Raw genomic sequence first — 22,666 nt, 5'->3', positions numbered from 1 at the left:
CTGTTCAACTTACAAAAAGAAAACCATGGGGCTCGAGGAAGTGAGGGTTGAATCGTTTTGTACCATATGCCCTTTGTGCGAGATCTTTCATCGAAATATTCAGACCACCTGTTAAAGCACATATTCTTGACTTTGTATAGAATATCAGTAAACCAAGGAACATTATGGCACTTTTCACTCATTTCGGATGCTTCCCTAGCCAACCGATCCACCACCTCGTTCCCCACAACACCGCAGTGAGAGGGAATCCATTGTAAAATAACTTTCTTTTTGGCTGCGTTCAGTTTAAGTACTAAACGAATTATTGAGTACGCCAATGGAATGCCCCTAAAGACGTGAGTACAGCGGTTCAAATGTTGAAGAGCGCATTTTGAATCCGTTAAAATTACAAATTTATTGTGACTATTTATGCTGTCAATATATGAAAGAGATTCTTCTATTGCGATCATTTCAATGGCCATAATCGAGATATCGTTCACAATGTGTAATTTAATTACCCCTCCGGTTTGCCAATCTAGGAATGCTGCCCCACTACCAAAATCTGTTTTAGATCCATCAGTAAATATCTTATAATAGTCATTATAAGAGTTTGTAAGCATTGAATCGCATATACTTCGTAACTGCGAACCGTCGTACTTACTTTTAGCTTTGTTAATGTTATCAACATTTGATACTAGACAATTACTCAAATCTATATTTGTAACCCAGGTATCGAGTGAAAACATTTCTAATTGGTTACTACAGTATACCGGGGTATCATTAAACTCATTAAATACAAGTCCAAGTAACGGTTTGGTTTTGTTACGCCAGTAGAGGTTATCAAAAGAATTTTTCAAATCCGTCAGAAGTCCAGGTAGGATATTTGTACTAAGAGATTTAGATTTTAATAGCATTTTACCTGCAAGATACTGTCTCCGAATTGCTAGTGGAGGTAAGGTCAATTCTGATTCCATCACATGTATAGGCGTACTTTTTATAAACCCTCCTATTACTCGTAAGCAAGTGTTTTGAAGTGTGTCTAACCTAGCTAAATTAGTTGCAGCGCTATTTCCAAATAAAAAACTTGCATAATCAAGCCTACTTCTTATCATTGCAATGTACAGTCGCCTTAAATGAACTTGGTGCACTCCCCATCCAGATCCCGCCAGCACTTTAAATATATTTATAAATTTAATGACTTTAACTTTAATTTCGTTTATGTGTTTCCCCCATCGCAAGCCTCGGTCAAGCCAAAGGCCCAAATATTTAACGGTATCCACAACTTCTAATGCCTGGTTGTTAATTTTAATAGAAATGTTATCTTTTTTAAAACCCCTTTTAAACAGACAAACTTTACTTTTACTCTGAGAAATCTCTAGACCAATGTCTAAAAATAAAGTCTGTATATTATCTAAAGCCTGTTGTATTCTTATTTCTCCCTCAGCAGAGCTTTTACAATGGCAATATAGAACGTAATCATCAGCATATTGTGAAATGAATATCTCCTTTTCAAGAATTTTACAGACCTTCATAGTGGCTATGTTAAATAGTAACGGGGATAGCGGGTCCCCCTGGGCTAAACCGCGACCTGTCGATCTTTCTATAACTAAATCATCTAAGTGAAATTTGAGGTTTCTATGCTTCAAAAAATTCCAAAGGTAGTTGCATACTCTACGTCCTACTTTTAATGAGTCCAGAGTAGAAATTAGCACTGTATTATCGATATTATTGTAAGCACTGTCAATATCTAGGAAGCAGCCCAAAGTTGATAATCCTCTTGTGAAGCCAATTTGAATCCTAGTAACCAGGATGCTCAAATTATCTAAGCATGATTTACATTTCCTAAACCCCAAAGTATTTTCGGAGAACTCTTTATTACGCTCTAGAAGCCACTCGATTCTATGATTGATAATTGCGTGGAAGATTTTGCAAATACACGACATTAATGAAATAGGTCGCAATGATGATACTTGGCTCGGATCTCTGCCCGGTTTTGGGATAGGAATAATGCCAATATCTTTCCATTGACTAGGAACAAATCAGCTTACGAAAAAGTTATTGTATAGGCGCAACAAGATCTTTTTGCCATTTTCTGGAAGATGTCTAATCATAGAGTATGAAATGCCATCGCACCCAGGAGAGGTATCCTTGAGTTTAATGCATTTGTTTAACTCCTGTATAGAGATATCGATGTCAATGGGAGACTCATAATCCAAAAGCAAGGGCGAAGGAGGGACGGCGTAATCTGGAGACAGCGTACATAGTAGTTCCTCAGCTAGTACTGGGTCAATGTACTGTCGAGGAGACCTGTAGCCCTTCATCCAGGACATTTTCCTCCACATCTCGCTCGAGGTAGTATTTGAATCGACTGAAGAGCATAGATCTTGCCAACCCTTTCGTATAGCCCCACACAGGTCATCATGGGCCTTAGAAGTCTTGTCCCGTAAAATTTCTAGGTTTCCTGGAGTAGGATTCCTACGAAACATGGTTAACGCCAGCCTGCGTTGGGCTATAGCTTCTGATAACTTTTGGTTCCAATAGGGTTTAGGCTTAAATGCTGACTTTGCATTATTATTAAACGTATAATATGGGATATGAATATCTGCTATTAGATTAATGAGATGAATAAATTGATTATAGTCTTCTTGATGGTCATTAGAGCTCGTAAAATTTTCGAAGTGTTCTTTTAAATCTTTTTTATATTTTTGCCAATTAGCCTTTTTGAAATTTCTTTTCATGACAGGGGTGCTGAAATCACATTGATGTTTAGCAGAAAGTTTTATAAAGAAGTGATCGCTCCCTAATGTTTCATTGACTATTGACCAATTAAAGTCTAAAGCTATATCTGAGCTGGCCAAACTAATATCGGGAGAGGACTTTTGTAACACACCGTCGGATAGCCTCATCCAAGTCGTGTCCCCGTGTTAAGTGTTAACAAGTTACAGTCCATAATAGAATTGTAAATTAGATTACCTCTTGGATCCGTCTTACACGACCAACTAGAGTGATGTCCATTAAAGTCACCAAGGACTAGGGTTTTCGTCTCACAATGACTAAAGACTTCATCCCAATCCGTTTGACTTGTATTTATTTTACTAGGACAATAAATTGCAACAATGTTTTCAATTACTTGGCATTTCAAAACTTTAACCTTCAGAAATTCGATACCTGCATTACCGATGACAACATTTGATATTAGAGATTGAATCGAGTTGTGAACGAGAATCATTACACCACCGTAACCATCATGTCTATCCTTTCTGTAAACCTGATAATCATTAACTCTAAAGCTATAATCTTTTGATAACCATGTTTCACTTACCACAGCAATATGAACTTTTTGTAATCTTAACAATTCTTGAAACGATTTAAGTTTGCCTAACAGACTCTGGGCATTCCATTGGATAATATTTAAACTAATGGATTTACTAGAACTAGCCATAATTAACAAACTGTAAAAAACCTTTAACTATACTTGAGTCTGAAAAGAATCCTGCCGCCAGGATTACCAGCCATTCCACACATAATTTAATTACGCCTTGGATTTTATCTTGGATACTGATACTTTTTAGGAAAATCACCTCCTTTACCCTTCTTAACAGCTCATTAAATGTCGTTTTCCGATCATGCACTCTTTGGGTGGCGCTACAATACCTAGAATACCATAAGGAAATAAATCTCCATGTACCAAAAAGTATCATCAAAAAACCTTAAATAGGTGGCGCTACAATACTTGAACAAAAAAATCAAATCATAGACAGCGCACTTCACTCGCGTCAATAGGGACCGTGCGCGTTGGAGGGTCTGCCATCTTGTGGTCTGAATCGGAACCATAAACAGGCACATTTACACGTCAAGTGTTTTCTTGTGCATAGTAGGTTCTGCCATCTTGTGGGCTACATCGGAACAAAAAACATCACATTTACGCCTCGCGCCAAAAATCTGACGGCTCCTGCGCTGCCTCCTACAGTTCATGCACGCTCCCTATAACGCCTAGGTTCTTAGCTACTCTAGCGCTACTTTGGAGAGATTTTGAACTATTATTTATAGCTGACAGCTGGACACTTTTGCAACAGTTCTATCATAAGAGATGTCACTCCTCTTAATTCCACACTCCATAACCTAGAATACGTGAAAAAATAAAAAAGTGGCTGTGACATAATCGGACAGACAGACGGACATGACGAATCTATAAGGGTTCCGTTTTTTGCCATTCGGCTACGGAACCCTAAAAACAAATAAACAGCCCACTTCACTCCGTCAATAACTCCTAGGTTCTTAGCTACTCTAGCTGACAGCTGGACACTTGCAACAGTTCTGCCCTATATACTTTACTCTTTGGGTCTGTCTGTAGAGATTGCATTCCTTACCTCTACCTTCCTATAGGTAGTACTATTATTCTGTGCAAATACTAGTAATTATGACAATGACGCATTAAGACGGTTTATTTACTATTTGAGTGTTTCTGCTAGTGTCGCCCCCTAAGCAGAGTTTTGATAAATAAAACCATAAAGTAGTAGTGTAATACATTTTATTAACTCTAACTTACATCCTAAACATTTGTGAAAGCATAAAGGCGTTATTATTATTAAAACAAATGCTTCAAACTTCTTCAAATTCAACAGAGTCGCCGAAATAGCTAATATAAATAAAACATTTTACATTTAAGTAAATATAAGCAGATATTGGACCAGCAATCGTTATACTTTAACCTTTTCAACGCCAAAGACCACTAAAACGGTCATCGTCTGTCGTGCCCGCGACGCCAATGACCATTAAATAGGCTATGGCGGACGTTGTCAAAGCGACTTTCCTACTGTCAGTTAAGCTTCATATTCGCTCTTCACCAGTTAACTTTTTGGCGTCCATGGCATTTCTTGACACGTGTGGAGAAGCGTTGAAAAGGTTAAATAAATTGTTTAATTCGTGGCTGTGTAAGGGTAAGACAGAAAAACATTTCCAAGATCTGTTGGATTTTTTATCGTTAAATTGATCACACCATGGATAAACTTTCATGCTAGTATTTTAATGTCTTCACTTTTTGCCGGTGCAAACAAGTTTTCGATATTTTGTGGTGCATTATGGGCATACCCGGGAGCTTTTCGGAATTCACTTGGGAAAAAAATCTATTAAAAAACAGATTTAATATTGATACGGACAAAGCGCCATAAATATGTATACATTACAATATATTGTCAATAAGGTGTATACATATTTTTGGCACTTTGTTCGTGTGGATCAGGGATCGGAACCGGTTTTTTTGCAAAAACATCGAAATAACCATATATTTCGGTTTATTTTATACTCTAAATGTAGGACTCAGTTGTGTTTTCAGATAACGACTTCGTATTATTTCCATTAAGCCTTTGGCTATTTCAAAAACAGTGTCGTTCAAAAGACAGTTAGCTAGCCCAGAGAGAAGCTCAATGGGAACTCGCATGTGGTACTTTGGTGGGAGCTCTCTGGCCATATCCTGTAGTTGTTCCAATAGAAAATAGCCGATATCTAGAGTCAATAACGACGACCAGCTCAATCAATGTATAGTTAGCAGCAAGTAAATTGTTAGTATCAATGCGTATATAATGTCACTCCTTTTAACATGTGTAGCTTGACTGTAAGTTGTTAATTTAAGGAATAAATAAATATAAAAAAAAAAAAAAAAAAAAAAAAAAAAAAAAAAAAAAAAAAAAAAAAAAAAACAGTTTCCTTCGCAAGACTTCTGGTGTTGGTTCAACAAATTCCATTGACTCCATTTTTTTACATTAAAGTGGGTAAATGTAACTTTAAGTGTAAATACACAAATACTATGTGCTTCTCCTATTATTACTAATCTTATTTAACGACAAAAAGTGGGAGAACGGAACTCACTACTCATAACAAGCATTTATTTGCTGGCAGTTTAAAGATCAATTAAGTATCAGTCTCACGAATCGGTTATGTATATTATGTATAATTATATATATATATATATATATATATATATATATATATATATTTATTTATTAATGTAATGTATGTATGTGTCTTTATGTATTTAAGTAGTTTATAATTAATTTATGTGTATTAGGACTCTAATTCTTTCAATAACAATTTCTTTTAGTTTTGAACGCGCCGCCTACAATCTTTTCTGCTTTGCCCTAAGGTTGACTGGTAGAGAATGCCTCATGGCATTAAGTTCGCCTTTTGTACATTAAGTTTTTCTTTTGTGCAATAAACTTTTAAATAAATAAAAAAAAAAACAAGTATAACCATTCACAAGTTTCACAACACAACAAATTACAAAAACAATGTGAACAAAAAATTAAGTCAACAAAACTGTCAAAACTAAAAACATTTTTTAGCGTTTTAGAAAAGATCTCAAACGGCACGCGCATACAATGAGAAAGAGAAGTAAACATATAATTGTCTCATTATTGTTGATCCAACCATCTATGCATTTATTGTGAGATACAGCTATGCATCTCTTTTACAACTGAAAGAGATGCAAAATACGTGCCAATTATTAAGTTGGATTGTTTGTGGGGTCATAGATATTTGTGTCAGGCGCTGTATGACATTGACGAGATAAACTATTGGCAAATATAAATAATTGGTGTATTTTAAATAACAATATACAATACAACTACTTCTTCCTCGCGTTGTCCCGGCATTTTGCCACGGCTGATGGGAGCCTGGGGTCCGCTTGACAACTAATCCCAAGATTTGGCGTAGGCACTAGTTTTTACGAGAGCGACTGCCATCTGACCTTCCAACCCAGAGGGTAAACTAGGCCTTGTTGGGATTAGTCCGGTTTCCTCACGATGTTTTCCTTCACCGAAAAGCGACTGGTAAATATCAAATGATATTTCGTACATAAGTTCCGAAAAACTCATTGGTACGAGCCGGGGTTTGAACCCGCGACCTGCGGATTGCAAGTCGCACGCTCTTACCGCTAGGCCACCAGCGCTTTTTAATATACAATACAACATAATACATTTTTTTAGTAAAACCTAAACTAAAATAAAAATTCACCCCTCGGCAAGGTGCCGTAGATGCTGGCAGCATTACCCCGCTGGATTGCAATACTAATTATTATTAGATTGCCCAATTAGAAATGAAGTAATGAACAAAGAACGAAAAAATACCGTTTTCGTTCCCATACAAAAAATACCGGTTTCCGATCCCTGGTGTGGATATTTTTAGATGTTTCTTTACCGAAAAGCCTTTGCCCATGGCATAAAGCCGGGACAGCACAAGATTTCTGCACCAAAAATCCCTGGTAAGTAAGAAAATATGATGTCTAGCTATCTATATACTCTGTATCTTTAGGTATTTAAATAAAAGTAAACGAGCAATTTGTACATTTTCGGTAGTTATAACATTCATTGGTTAACCAACCAAATACAAAACCGCCTGGATCTGTCACTGAACGACCTGACTTTAACCTACATTATTTGATCATGTAATGTTTTCGTCTACCCTCAACTGGCTTGTGCTATTTGAGGGTAGATTTTGTTTAATAATAATAATAATGAAATAATAATTCAGCCTGTATACGTCCCACTGCTGGGCACAGGCCTCCTCTCATGTGCGAGAGGGCTCGGAATAGTCCCCACGCTATCCCAATGCGGATTGGGGACTTCACATACACCTTTGAATTTCTTCGCAGATGTATGCAGGTTTACATTTTGTTTTTTATTTAAATACCTAAAGATACTGTAGATTCAGGGTGTTTTATCTGTGTTTAAGGCGTGTTTAGCCCATGCGTGGGCGGCCCATGCCGCGCCCCATGCCGGCCGGCATGCCGCCGGCTTGGGGCATGGCGTCGCCGCCCTTCACGTTCTTGATGGTCTCGTCTACGGACAGGATCTGGAACAACATATACATTTTTTAATTTGAGCTAATTTTATACAAGCTTCTTCCTACTCTACTGCTATTATACATTCATGAACATGAATATAAGAATACCCTATTCTTGTTTCCATCTACAAATCTTAGGGCAGAATTGTATCCCAATAAATTCTTTTGGATTATAAGAACATGTTAAACTACTTTTAGGGGACCTGTAATGACCATATTTTTGTAAATATTTAATTTAAAATATCTTTTGGCACACGTCACGTGACCAAACTCGAAACGTCATTGAAGATTCTGATGACGTCACAACTCTCGGATTGACACTGTTGACAGTTAGGCGATAAACAACAAATGACAAATGTCAGTTGACAGTTCGTATCTTCTACGTGTGTATGTGGTTATGTGTCAAACCGTAAACTGTGACGTCACACAATTTTCAAAGAGCGTTTTGGGCGCGAAAGTATCTGTCAAAATATATTTTGTTAATTTAACATATTAAAAGCCATTTTTAGTATAAAAGTTGAATTTTAGGGCAACTATTAGTTAATATAGAATGTAATATAAGCGTTTCAAAAAATTGGAAACAACCCTATTCTTCTTATTATAAAGATGTTTTTTTAATTGGTATTAACTTTGAAACTATACTTGCCGCAAAATCTACCTCTACTATCTCCTTTACCCTTGTTAAGACCAACCAAGAGTGAAAGAGATGGCATTATAACCTGACCGGCCAGATAGTTTTGCGGTTAGTATAGGTGAAATACATTGTGTGGATAAATAAATCAATATTATAGGACATTATTACACAAATTGACTAAGTCCCACAGTAAGCTCAATAAGGCTTGTGTTGAGGGTACTTAGACAACGACATATATAATATATAAATATTTATAAATACTTAAATACATAGAAAACACCCATGACTCAGGAACAAATATCCATGCTCATCACACGAATAAATGCCCTTACCAGGATTTGAACCCGGGACCATCGGCTTCATAGGCAGGGTCACTACCCACTAGGCCAGACCGGTCGTCGATAATCCCTTGGGCCTTCAAATTATCATGAAAATATTTATTATTTTAGCCTCATTCAACTAGAATCCTCACAAACATCAGTAATTGGATCCGTTGTTATAATCATCGGCTAAAATTACGAGGGAAGTTATAACCCGTGATCTTCCAAACATAAATAGAAAACGATTTCACTTTTAAATATTTTCCATTTTCCATGATTTTTCAGTGAAATAATGAATTATTTATTGTTATGTTAATAATGATGAAATTGTTAATTAAATGTTATATATACCGTATTTTTTGACATTTAGATTTTATTCTAGAAAATTTCTAGACTAGTATTTTTGTGCAATTTTGGTGTTTGACGATCCTTTTGTGAAATTCTTATTATTAAGTTTGCCATATCTATAATAATTCAATGTTTTTTTTTAGATCAATAATAACTGCATCAATAAATTGCTCTGATATTTAGATTAAGATGATATTTGTAAAATTTGACGATTTAAAAGTGCTTGTTGCTAGGCCTATTTGAATAAAGAATATATTGACTTTAACTTAGTATGTATTGACAAAATGAAAAACTAAACTCTATTTATAGATTTTCCTTTGTTCCCAAATTTGCAAAACAATTTTCTTTTTTTAAGCGGAACCTATAAATCTAGAATATATTATGCTGAAGCGATCGACATCAAAATCAAAGTGATTTGTTAAGATATCGTCAGTGGAAAACCGTTTTCTCCCGAAATGGAATTTCATAGAAAAATGACCGTTATTTCGTTAGATTCGAAAAGCTATTCTTCCCTCGTGCTGTCGTGCCTACCACGCCAACGACCACTAAAGCGGTCATGGCAGACGCTGTCAAAGCAATTTTACTGTTGACAGATAAGATATGCCACATTTTGATGCGAGAGAAAGCGTTCAAAAGGTTAAAATGTATGTATAATAGTTTAACCAATAGACGCTTATTACCCTAGTATTCCAAAGTATTTTCTACTCAGTATGTCGTATTAGGGAGTATGTGTAAAGCCGCCAGGCTCCGATGGCTCGGGCACGCAGTCCGGATGGGTGGAGCTCGTGAAGTCTTGAGTTCCAAATGGCCGAATACTGTCTGGAGTTCCAAATGGCCGAATACTGTCTGGAGTTCCAAATGGCCGAATACTGTCTGGAGTTCCAAATGGCCGAATACTGTCTGGAGTTCCAAATGGCCGAATACTGTCTGGAGTTCCAAATGGCCGAATACTGTCGGGAGTTCCAAATGGCCGAATACTGTCTGGAGTTCCAAATGGCCGAATACTGTCTGGAGTTCCAAATGGCCGAATACTGTCTGGAGTTCCAAATGGCCGAATACTGTCTGGAGTTCCAAATGGCCGAATACTGTCTGGAGTTCCAAATGGCCGAATACTGTCTGGAGTTCCAAATGGCCGAATACTGTCTGGAGTTCCAAATGGCCGAATACTGTCTGGAGTTCCAAATGGCCGAATACTGTCTGGAGTTCCAAATGGCCGAATACTGTCTGGAGTTCCAAATGTCCGAATACTGTCTGGAGTTCCAAATGGCCGAATACTGTCTGGAGTTCCAAATGGCCGAATACTGTCTGGAGTTCCAAATGGCAGAATACTGTCTGGAGTTCCAAATGGCCGAATACTGTCTGGAGTTCCAAATGGCCGCATACTGTCTGGAGTTCCAAATGGCCGAATACTGTCTGGAGTTCCAAATGGCCGAATACTGTCTGGAGTTCCAAATGGCCGAATTCTGTCTGGACGCCCTAGGTACCGCTGGAGAGACGAAGTGCAAAAAGCCCTTAGCGAACTCTGAGCCGTCGACTGGACAGAAACTTTGGACGGAGAACATGGTGGTTTTTGGTGTCGGAGGCCAAGATCCACTTCGGGTCGCTGCGCCGCAGCAGTAAGTAAGTAAGTAAGTATGTGTACCTGCGCAGCCGCCTCGCAGGCAGCAGTGACAGCGTTGATCTTGACGACGGCCGGCTCCCACACGCAGCTGGCGAAGTTGTCCGCGATGTCCTCCTTCTGGATGTCCACACCGTACCACTTCTCGCCTGGAACAAGTACATTAATAGTACATTACGATACAAGTGCGAAAAATAGGAAATTCGAAACGAGCGGCGATAAATTAAAACACGACCGAAGGGAGTGTTTTAAATCGACACGATTTGCGAATTACCTATCGCACATGTATCGTACAACGTTTTACAGTACATATGGCCCTTTAAATGTTCGACACAGTAACGTAATATGCTAATTTTCGCACTAGTGCGATAAAGTAGCACCATATGTACTGTAAAATACATTTCCCTCTTGAATTATTTTCTAAAAGTTAAAGGCACAACTATTCTGCCATAAGCTGTATTTGCATGAGATCCTTAAAAATATATAAAAGTTATATAGTCTTTGATTTTATTAAGCAGTATTCGCACGATCATACACGTCGGTCTTACACGACTCTACTCTATAGCTAGAAATGATGCTGACCGGGTCGTGTAAACGTAGCCCGCTGCTATTTTTTTTTTTATTTAAAAAAAATATTAATTGGATGTATGCGTCTTTCTTAGTGGATACATGTTTTTAAAAAGTAAAAAACAATACAGTAATAACTTTCCCGTCCGCTAAAACACGACAATAATAGTTTGAATTTTTTTAATTTGAGTTTGACCATAACGAAGTACTTCCCGTACTATTTTTGCTACAATAAGGTGATTTCCAAGCATATTGAAGAAAAAAAAAAAAACAATTATTAATAATAACATAATATGACATCGCATTGTATATACTGCTTAATTTATCTATTTTTATTTTTAGACGTACCATTTTTTGCACCAACTAGTTGAATAATTTGCAGAAATTTCACTTAAAGACAACTTATGTTGTTAGTACAGTCAGCGTCAAATACTTCGTAGCAGTCAAAGTAGCCAAAAAATTTGGCTACTTTGACTGCTACGAAGTATTTGACGCTGACTGTACTAACTACAGTTGTGTGCAATATAATAGCAGTACACTCTGCGACGAAGATCGTTTATAGAAAGGTTTATTTTTTCTGGATGACTTGGGTGTAGATGTAAAGCTTTGATTGGAAATAATAGGAAAGATTCTAAATTACAATTATAGTACACAATTGTATTTTTTTCGTAAGGTTTTACGTTTTTATAGGAATTTCCGCAGCTTAGTAAAAATATAATAATAATAATAATTGAGCCTATATACGTCCCACAGCTGGGCACAGGCCTCCTCTCATGCGCGAGAGGGCTCGGGCTGTAGTCCCCACGCTAGCCCAATGCGGATTGGGGACTTCACATACACCTTTGAATTTCCTCGCAGATGTATGCAGGTTTCCTCACGATGTTTTCCTTCACCGAAAAGCTAGTGGTAAATATCAAATGATATTTCGTACATAAGTTCCCAAAAAACTCATTGGTACGAGCCAGGATTTGAACCCGCGACTTCCGGATTGAAAGTCGGACGTCATATCCGCTCGGCCACCACCGCTTTTAACTTAGTAAAAACAGCCAATTTTCATGATATTTTTTTTACTTCCAATATCATTTAAGTAAAGGTTACAGTTAATTTTGAAACAATATCAAGTTATGCAGAATAATTATATAAAAAGATACAATATTATTGATCTAAACTTATAGCTTTCCCTTAATTTACATTTTCTTATGTAGTGCTATTATATTGCACACAACTGTAGGTAAAATAAATCAGATACGAGTTTTCTCGAGGAGTTTTTTCAAGGAGTTGGACGGCTGTAACAGGATTTTAGCTTTCCCTCAATCAAGGGAAGCTCGAGCTCTGTTCAGTATGATGATGGTGGGCATCCGAAGACGAAAATAATGATCTCAATGATCTGTTTAGGTTTTAAATGTTTTTTCCTACTCCTCTACTGTTATCTGTCATTTATGCATTCATTAACACGAATATAAGAACATACATAAAAGGTTTTCGAGAAAAGTCTATATTGTCTATTTTACAGCACTTGTGCTTTTAATCGCTATAACATTACTGCGATGAATGGCTACCAACCTAACAAAATCAAAACGAATACAGTTTTAAACTAAGTGCATTGCTGCCAACTTACAAAATATTCATTTGGTTGCATAGTAAAAACAATTATTTCATAAGTCAGAAACACGCATGTGACACCCGTAATAGCAACAACACCCATAGACTACGAAGACCGCTTAGCGTTGCTTGTTAGTCTCCGTAGGCTACGGTGGCCAAAATCGAGAAAAAACTGTCCAAAAATTTAAATTAGCAAGTAGCAAGTACCAGGGCCTCATGAGTTACGAGGAGGTGTCGCCGACCGGCCGGCCGCGGCCCGGGGCGCGCCGGGCGCGTCACAAGGTATGCTCGCGCGTCTTGGCTATATACTTTTGCTTTGTTTACCTAAATTAAGATTTATTTTTGTTGACTCGTAGGAAAAATATTGTATGCAACGTTGTATAAGTAGGTCAAAAAATGCTCGTGGCGTATTCCTTTTCTAACCTTAACTCACGCCACTCGCCTTTTTTGACCCTTTTTATACAACTGTTGCATAAAATACTATAGTGTAAGAACACTTCTCGATGTGTACTATTGAGCGGCATCGTCTTTTAGACTATTAAGCTCGTTAAATAAAGATATAGAAAAAAACTGTACCTGTGACTAACATGTTTTGTAATGAACATGACATGTAATATTGAATAAATAAAATAAATAAATAAATATTATAGGACATTATTACACAAATTGACTAAGTCCCACAGTAAGCTCAATAAGGCTTGTGTTGAGGGTACTTAGACAACGATATATATAATATATAAATACTTAAATATATAGAAAACGCCCATGACTCCAATAAAAACAAATATCCATGCTCATCACACGAATAAATGCCCTTACCAGCCTTACCATCAGCTTCGTAGGCACGGTCACTACCCACTAGGCCAGTGGTGGGCAAACTTTACTCATGGGGGGCCAGAAAGCAAAAAAAATTTAAGAGGAGGGCCAGAATTGTAGCATAAATGTATTTTGATTTGCGATCATCGTGGGCCAATGCCATATACCTACTATTTCATAGGACCGGCGGCGGGCCGGATAAAATCCTTTATCCGGGCCGTACTTTGCCCATTTTTTTTTATACTACGTCGTTGGCAAACAAGCATACGGCCCGCCTGATGGTAAGCAGTCTCCGTAGCCTATGTACGCCTGCAACTCCAGAGGAGTTACATGCGCGTTGCCGACCCTAAACCCGCCCCCCCTCGTTGAGCTCTGGCAACCTTACTCACCGGCAGGAACACAACACTATGAGTAGGGTCTAGTGTTATTTGGCTGCTGTTTTCTGTAAGGTGGAGGTACTTCCCCAGTTGGGCTCTGCTCTAGATTTGGAATGACATCCACTGGCTGTGCCCTACCACACAAAGCGAGATGACATTCACAATGCCCATACCTCTCTTATGGACGTAGTTTAAGGACGTACCCGGGTCCACTGCACTAGGCCAAACCGGTCGTCAAATAAATACGAAAAATAATAATAGTACATTACGATACAAGTGCGAAAAATAGGAAATTCGAAACGAGTGGCGATAAATTAAAACACGACCGAAGGGAGTGTTTTAAATCGACACGAGTTGCGAATTACCTATTCGCACATGTATCGTACAACGTTTTACAGTACATATGGCCTTTTAAATGTTCGACACAGTAACATAATATGCTACTTCTCGCACTAGTGCTATAAAGTAGCCCCATATGTACTGTAAAATAATAAATGTAAGTATTGTTACCCTGATGGTGTTTCTGCCGCAGCTTGTTGAGCAGGTTGGTGGCGTCGAAGCCGGCGTTGTCGCAGAGCTGCCGGGGGACCGCCTCGAAGGCGCGCGCGGCGGCGGCCAGCAGCAGCTGCTCCTTGCCCGCGATGCCGCGCGCCTGCTCGCGCAGGTGCTTCGAGATCTCCATGTCGATGGCGCCGCCACCTGGGGCCCAGTTCACTCATTATACAAAACTTTTTGGCGAAATAATACATTACTGCAGAGGCCGGGACGAAAGGCAACCCCATTTTCCCGCCGAGGTATGTATAGTACATTAATATAGAGGCCGGGAAACGTAGGGTTGCAGGCCAAGTAGATACGCGGCCGGCAACCCCGTTTCTCACCGAGATATGTATAGTGCTTTTCTCAAAAATTGTAGTCAATTGAGACCTACTCGGCTCGCCACTCTACCAGCGGTGTACAATCTTACGCGCGTAAGTCCGCGCGCCTGCGCGATGCGCCACCGCCGTTGCCTAGCAACGAATATGCACAACAGATCACCGTACCAAGCTAACTGAAAAATATTATTTGTTGATGGTTGAATGCCAAGACGTTGTATCACAATTTGACGTTTAAAATCAAAAGAAGGTTGCTTTACAGTCCTAGGTGTGTAAGGCTGTATGAAATTTCTTTACATATCATGTTCACTCATCGCACCTGATATGTAGTATTTCCGGACCTAATTTGACGTAAGTCATGTCATCATTTCATAGCAAGTTTGAGAAATAGTGCTTTTTCTCAAACATCCAATGAAATAAACAAAAAAAAATCAAAGTTTTATTTTTTAAAGATATTATAAGTTAACAAGACAGAAACTAAAATTAACGTGTGCATATTACTATTTCGCTATATTTTAACTCGGTTTTAATAGAAAACAGATACTTCATACATTTATATTTATTATCAAGTTACTTCAAAAAAGTACGAAAGCACGTTTCTGAACGAACCTTTAGAATTGACACTTGTCATTGTTGTAATTTTTTTTAATACGCATAATGGCAGAATATAATTAAGAAAGAGGACTTTGCCGGCATAGTCCTGCAAGTTTTGTATGAAATTCCATTAACGACCTCTTGTCCTAGCCGCACCTGAAACGTCATACTTAGCAGCCTATTATAAGGAACATAACATCAATATTTCATTGCATCTTTGAGAAAATTTTATTTTTGGTACAAGCTTTTATCGCTGACTGTACTTTTTTTTCCACAGGCAACTAATACTCATCGAGACAATTCTAAAAACCCCAAACACAAGGTTACATTGTTTTATAACAGAGTTCATGTGGCTACCTCCTGTCTCCGTCATCAGATCAGCTCGATGGTACCATAATATTGCATTGTCACCCGACTTACATATGTATGCAAATTTTCAGCTTCATCGGAAACCGGGAAGTGGGTCAAATTTAACTTGCAAGATTTGTCCCATACTAACAGGGCAAGTTATTTAACTTAAGCTTGTAAATATGTGCACTAAAATCCCTGACACTAATTAACGAATATCAGTTCACCGTATTAGTGTTTTCGAAAAACGCACGACGTGAATATTGATCCCCATTTTATTCAGAAATATAAGTAAGTACTTAACTACAAATAAAACACACACCTTCCTATAATATAATCGAACAAAGAACCGAAATAAGATAAATGTGCAGAAGTGTGCAGTGACTTTTTAATAATAATAATGTCCTATAATATTTATTTATTTATTTGTTTAATATTTATTCATAAATGCAATAACGCATAAAAGTTAACTTATTTCTCTAGAAAATTAATGTTAAAACAGTATCCTACAGTCGTACGAGGACTCGTGGACGATATTACTCAACGCATTTTACTTTAATAAACTTTTATTGCATTTAAAATCTATAAGTTATGCCTAAATCATTAGTTAATGCGGAATTTAACTAAGTTTTATGAATTAAGACCTTGAATTATTATTATTATTATTTAATAAGCAGGCAGGCAGTTTGACAACTGATATGACCTGTATCCAATATTCATAAAAATAGTTATCATGAACGAGTAGTAGATATGTGGAGGTTAAAATCAGAGATTAGAATAATAAATAAATGTTATAGGGACATTCTTACACAAATTGACTTATCACGGTAAGCTTCTTTGCTTATGGCTATATGGCTTGTGTTGTGGGTACTCCGACAACGATATATATAATATCTGTGCTCATCACACAAATAAATGTCCTTACCGGGATTCGAAGCAAGGTCCATCGGCTTCATAGGCAGGGGTCACTACCCACTAGGCTAGACCGGTCGTCAAATATTTACGTAAATATATGTAATATGTAATATATGTTGTTTTGGCCTCATTCAACTAGAATCCTCATAAACATCAGTAATTGGATCCGTTGTTATAATCATCGGCTCTTCCATTTCAATAAATCCTTAGTCCTCACCAACAATTTTCAAAAAGGATTTCACCTAGTATTTCCAACAAGTATTTTACCTAGTATTTCCAACAAGGATTTTACCTAGTATTTCTAACACGTATTTCACCTAGTATTTCCAACAAGTATGTAATCTAGTATTTCCAACAAGTATTATACCTAATATTTCCAACAAGTATTTTACCTCGTATTTCCCACAAGTATTTTACCTAGTATTTCCAAAAAGGACTTCACCTAGTATTTCCTACAAGCATTTTACCTAGTATTTCCAACAAGAATTTAACCTAGTATTTCCAACAAGTATTTTACATGTACGTACCAGCGACCAGGGCGTCGTTCTTGATGCTGCGGCGCACGATCATGATAGCATCATGGAGCGACCGTTCAGTCTCCTCCAGGAACTGCTCGGCGCCACCGCGGAGAATCATGGTACAGGTCTTAGCCGCCGGGCAACCTGCAGGGAAACAGTTCTATTTAATCTGTACTAAATTTCGTTTTTTCATTTATGCAATTATTACTTAGTATCTATAAATGGCTTGCGAATTTACATTACATTTACAACCAAATGTAGGGTATGAAACAACGCGTTAAAAGTACCTGTTACTTTTATAGAGATATCTTCACAATTAGCGTTCAAAAGTATCTGCAAAAATTTAATTGTGCTACGAGGGGTGATCCAAAAGTAATGATAATTAAATACTTTTAGTGGATTAAAACAGTAAACAAAGAGGTCGATTGTATAAAGCGGTTCTTGGGTAGTAAATTTACAAAAAAATGTCTCCACTCGTTGGATGCGTAGGATGTTCCTGGAAGAACAAAAGACCTGATGATACAGTGGCTGCCATACGTCATGCAGGGTTCAAATTGCCAGAAAACCCCCCATATTCGGCGAATCTAGCCCCTAGCGTCTTATATTCCATTCCACGGCTGAAGGAACACCTTAGAAGCAACTAATTTTCGGATCATAGCGAAGTAATGGTCGCTGGGAAGGCATTTTTTAAGGGTTAACATCTTTTTTTTAATGAATAGAACAGAAGGTCAAGGGAAACGATGGTCTATAATAAATATAATAATATTATAGGACATTATTACACAAATTGACTAAGTCCCACGGTAAGCTCAATAAGGCTTGTGTTGAGGGTACTTAGACAACGATATATATAATATATAAATATTAATAAATACTTAAATACATAGAAAACACCCATGACTCAGGAACAAATATCCATGCTCATCACACGAATAAATGCCCTTTCCAGGATTTGAACCCGGGACCATCAGCTTCGTAGGCAGGTTCACTACCCACTAGGCCAAACCGGTCGTCAACGTGAGTAAGCTTACGAAACGACTAAATAAAAAAAAAAAAAAATGTTTTTAACCATGTGATGTGTCTTTGATACTGATTATCATTACTTTTGGATCAGCCCTCGTATTTATAGAGACATATATATCTTTGTTAAGCTATCCGATAATGACATGATAAGACTTTTGATATCTGATAGGTACTTTTGATGCTAATTACTCCACGACAGATCTTTTAAGTACATTTATACAATTTGTATAATATATCTATACAATGAAATTTGAACCTCATTCAACATATATCCTCAGAAACATCAGTAATTGGATCCGTTGTTATAATCATTGGCTCTAGACACAATTAAATATATACTTTTCCCCCCTGTAACCCCTAATATTAATAAGCTTTGGGACAAAGTGGGGCAATGGAAAGTCAGTTATGATCAGCTATTATTAAAATGTATATAGTGTGTGATCAAACAAATTTGCTATATTATTTAATTGTAATACCTATTTTAAATGAAATGCTTAACTGATAAGTTAATATAACTATAATGTATGAGTTTACTAGATATTATGTACCTCTACTAAGTACAATAATAATTTACTTAAGGAGCTCCCCGCGGTTTTCATCGATTTTTGACAAGTTTTGAGTCGTTACTCCTACAGTTGCAGTACAGATAGAAATATAAGACAAACGGTTGTCGGTTCTTCTATCTTTTATCTTCATTCTGGTCTGCCGGATTTTGAAAGAAATTAACACTTATTATTTATGATTTTTTTTAAACATTGTCTAAAAAAAACACTGTTTTCGTGACTAGATTGCTGTGAACGATTTTACATGTATGAAATCTACATATTTGTTCTAAAAACTGGTTAAAGATTTTAATTTTAAACTAACTAACACAAAAGTTATAACCCGAAAACCAGTTTTCTGGCCTAAAATTGTTCAACTTTGATGCCAAATATCTCGAAGACAATGAACTTTGAAGTAAATATGGGATTTGCTTAAAGCCGTTGCTGTTGCTGATAAGCTACAAAAAAACATTAGAAAACGAAGGGATTCAGATCGAAGATCATTGGCGCTAGGGAGCCCCTTAAAAATACAAAAAGAATACGGCGAAGACAATTTTAGTTTACCATCAGGACGTCCTCTGTTTTCGTAACCTAGAAAAAATAATACGTTTAGGATAGGACAGGAATAAGGGAGGAAGAGGAATTAATTGTGGAACTTCATTGTTGTTGATGGTTTTTATTTATTTATTAAAAACTGATCGGCGATTGGCTCTAGTCACACCTGATGGAAAGTGAAGACAGGGCCTAAGATGGAGCTCACCGATTCAGTAGTAGCCTATTCACTCTTGCTTTAAAGAGACCGAGGTCATATTATATATATAGTAGTTTTTGTTTGCGACTTCTTCCACGTATAAGAAGTAAACTGGAGTTAGACCAAGTTAAGTTGGCAGCGATTTTGATAGTCCAGACCTTGGCGATTTAACGACTGTAGACACCTTGTACATGTGTGTGTGGGGGGGGCCATGCCACATGTTAAATTTGTGTAATTTTATTTTATATCTATAGTCTGTTTCATATTTAGTATAAATTGACGGACAACGTATAGTGGAGACAGAGCGCCGGACGTCATCAAATATCAACTATCAAACATTTATTCAGCAAATAGGCCACAGGGGCACTTTTACATGTCCATTTTTACAAACAATAAATTAAAAAAAAAGAACAATTACAAATATCGAATCTATGAAATAATAAATACTTTATTAGAGATGTATACTGTCTCTAAATGTCAAATTACACAAAAAAAAACTATGATAAAAAAATAAAACCATAAAATACTAAAATTCTTTAGAGATGTATAAGTCTCTAAGTGTCAGAGATAAAATATAAAAATATATATTATATATCCTTTGCTCTAGTTCCCAACCGGCTGCGCGAGCGCGGCCAGTCGATCTGACCGCTCGATACTGAACGCACGTCGCTCTGCGCTCCGAAACCTTTTCGCTATTCTTCTTGCGAAGCTTGTACCGAAGTCAGCGCCACATGAGTACAGACTCACCAGTGAAGATGTTGTAGCGCTCGCCGCCGATCTGCCTCTCGGTGAAGTGCGCGCAGTGGCCGAGCGCGTCGGGCGGGACGGCGCGCGCGGAGCTGAGCACGGCGCCGCCGCACGCGCGCTGCGTGCGCCGCAGGTCCTCCTCGGGCACGCGCCCGGCGCAGAACATATCACTGTAAACGGACAAACATTTGTGTTTATAATTATAATAAATATTAGCGACATTCTTACACAAATTGACTAAGTCCCACAGTAAGCTCAATAAGGCTTGTGTTGAGGGTACTTAGACAACGATATATATAATATATAAATATTTATAAATACTTAAATACATAGAAAACACCCATGACTCGGGAACAAATATCCATGCTCATCACACGAATAAATGCCCTTACCAGGATTTGAACCCGGGACCATCAGCTTCGTAGGCAGGGTCACTACCCACTAGGCCAAACCGGTCGTCAAATGATATATATAATATACAAATACTTAAATACGTAGAAAACATACATAACTCAAGAACAAATATCTTATTTAAATTTTTTTTGTGGAAATTTTTGCTCATTTACCACGTTGGCTCCGCTCTTGTGCAACGCTTCATCTCTTAACGGATCTGCCATTCACAGCGTCGACCACCTTTTAGTATCTGAGTATCTGGATTATCTGGTAAATTAACTTGAAACAAACTAGTATGCCCAAGTATTTTTAACTAGTACCCCCAAGTATTTTTACCTAGTATTCACAAGAATTTCTATCTACTATTTGCGAGTATTTTTAACAAGTATCTCCAAGTATTTTTACCTAGTATCAACAAGTATTTCCTTACCAGTCAGCGAAGTATTGCGTAGCAACACTAGCTACGTCTCTAATGGGCAGCTTGCTCAGCACCACGTTGGCTCCGCTCTTGTGCAGCGCTTTAAGCTTCCCTTAAAGGATCTGCCATTCAGCGTCGACCACCTTTTAGTATCTGAGTATCTGGACTATCTAGTACAAACCTAGTATGACCAAGTATTTTTAACTAGTACCCCCAAGTATTTTTATCTAGTATTTTCAAGTATTTTTACCTAGTATTCACAAGTGTTTTTATCTAGTATTTTTACCTAGTATTCACAAGTGTTTTTATCTAGTATTTTTACCTAGTATCTACAAGTATTTCCTTACCGGTCAGCGAAGTATTGCGTAGCAACGTCTCCAATGGGCAGCTTGCTCAGCACCACATTGGCTCCACTCTTGTGCAGCGCTTCAAGCTTCTCGTAAAGGATCTGCCATTCGGCGTCGACCACCTTCTGGTATTCCTTCACGTTGTCTACGCGGACCTGAAGTTAGATAAAGTTTTTGGTAAATAATAAATATTGTTTACGTTCATTTTGATATATAGGTCGTGGTAAATGCCTCATTTATTATTTGAATCCTCAAGATTAAATTCAGAAATTGGATCCGTTGTTTTAATCATAGGCGAATAAGAACGATAATGAATAGTTTTTAAATGTACTACTATACACCGTGTTTTTATTGAATTTCGTTACCTTCGGGGTATCGGTAAGTACGTTTAAGGAAACTAAATGGCATAGTTAATTTTGAAAAAAAAAAGTTTTTTTTGTTTTTTTTTTTTTACTATTTTTATATAGTAACTAAATGTTGCATATAGCGTTGTTGTAACACGGGCATTACATTTAACTCAACCAAACAATTGAAAACTGTGACATATCAATGTCATTTCGAACGTCGATCGTCCGAGATAGTACCTACGTTTAGTAGCAAATGTATGAACTCGCACTAAAGACTAATCAATAAGTAAACAGGCCCTAAGGCAAGTGTACACGCTCGTAAGGGCCTTATAAGATAAAAATTAATGATTGATTATCTCCGAAATGGAGTTAATTAGAATATCGGTGTCTTTGAGAAAGTTACTTAATTTAAGCTCAGGAATGCACCCTCGAAATTAACGCAAATCAAAAAAAACACGGTGTATATAAAGTTGTCCTTTATGTAAAATATATGTCATAATTGCTCCTAACAGTATGCGCAAGCGTGGAGTCACGGGACAGGTTTAGCCTTATGTGACCCACAATATTTATGTAAATGTATGATTGATTTTTAAAAATAAAATTTAGTTTTACTTTTAATGTAAAACTAGAAAAAAAAAACTCATGTCGGCATTGTCTCTCTAACGCCTAGGCTAGGGAAAGGTTATGTTTTACCAAGTATTGCCAAGTATTTTACCTAGTATCTTCCTTGTATTTTTACTTAGTAATATGA

General features: G+C 37.3%; 1 protein-coding gene across 3 annotated transcripts in view; it reads right to left on the bottom strand.

The window, feature by feature from the left end:
* Positions 1-7,020: 7,020 nt before the first annotated feature.
* Positions 7,021-22,666, bottom strand: part of LOC133531702 (T-complex protein 1 subunit eta) — a 38,847-nt gene continuing 23,201 nt past the window's right edge. Inside the window, exons 9-15 of one of the 3 annotated variants that reach the window (XM_061870070.1) lie at positions 21,569-21,723; positions 20,411-20,580; positions 19,477-19,503; positions 17,357-17,491; positions 14,611-14,799; positions 10,763-10,887; positions 7,021-7,827 (exon numbers count right to left, since the gene is read on the bottom strand). In XM_061870070.1, the coding sequence (XP_061726054.1) occupies positions 7,714-7,827; positions 10,763-10,887; positions 14,611-14,799; positions 17,357-17,491; positions 19,477-19,503; positions 20,411-20,580; positions 21,569-21,723 (915 nt within the window). In that variant the 3' untranslated portion in view covers positions 7,021-7,713. The remainder of the gene's footprint in view (positions 7,828-10,762; positions 10,888-14,610; positions 14,800-17,356; positions 17,492-19,476; positions 19,504-20,410; positions 20,581-21,568; positions 21,724-22,666) is intronic. The other 2 variants (XM_061870072.1, XM_061870071.1) reach the window with 2 other exon arrangements.

The sequence above is a fragment of the Cydia pomonella genome, chromosome 25 (genome assembly GCF_033807575.1).
Source record: "Cydia pomonella isolate Wapato2018A chromosome 25, ilCydPomo1, whole genome shotgun sequence".
Taxonomy (NCBI): domain Eukaryota; kingdom Metazoa; phylum Arthropoda; class Insecta; order Lepidoptera; family Tortricidae; genus Cydia; species Cydia pomonella.
Note: the sequence above shows the minus strand (reverse complement) of the source record. Positions and strands in the feature narration are given on the sequence as shown.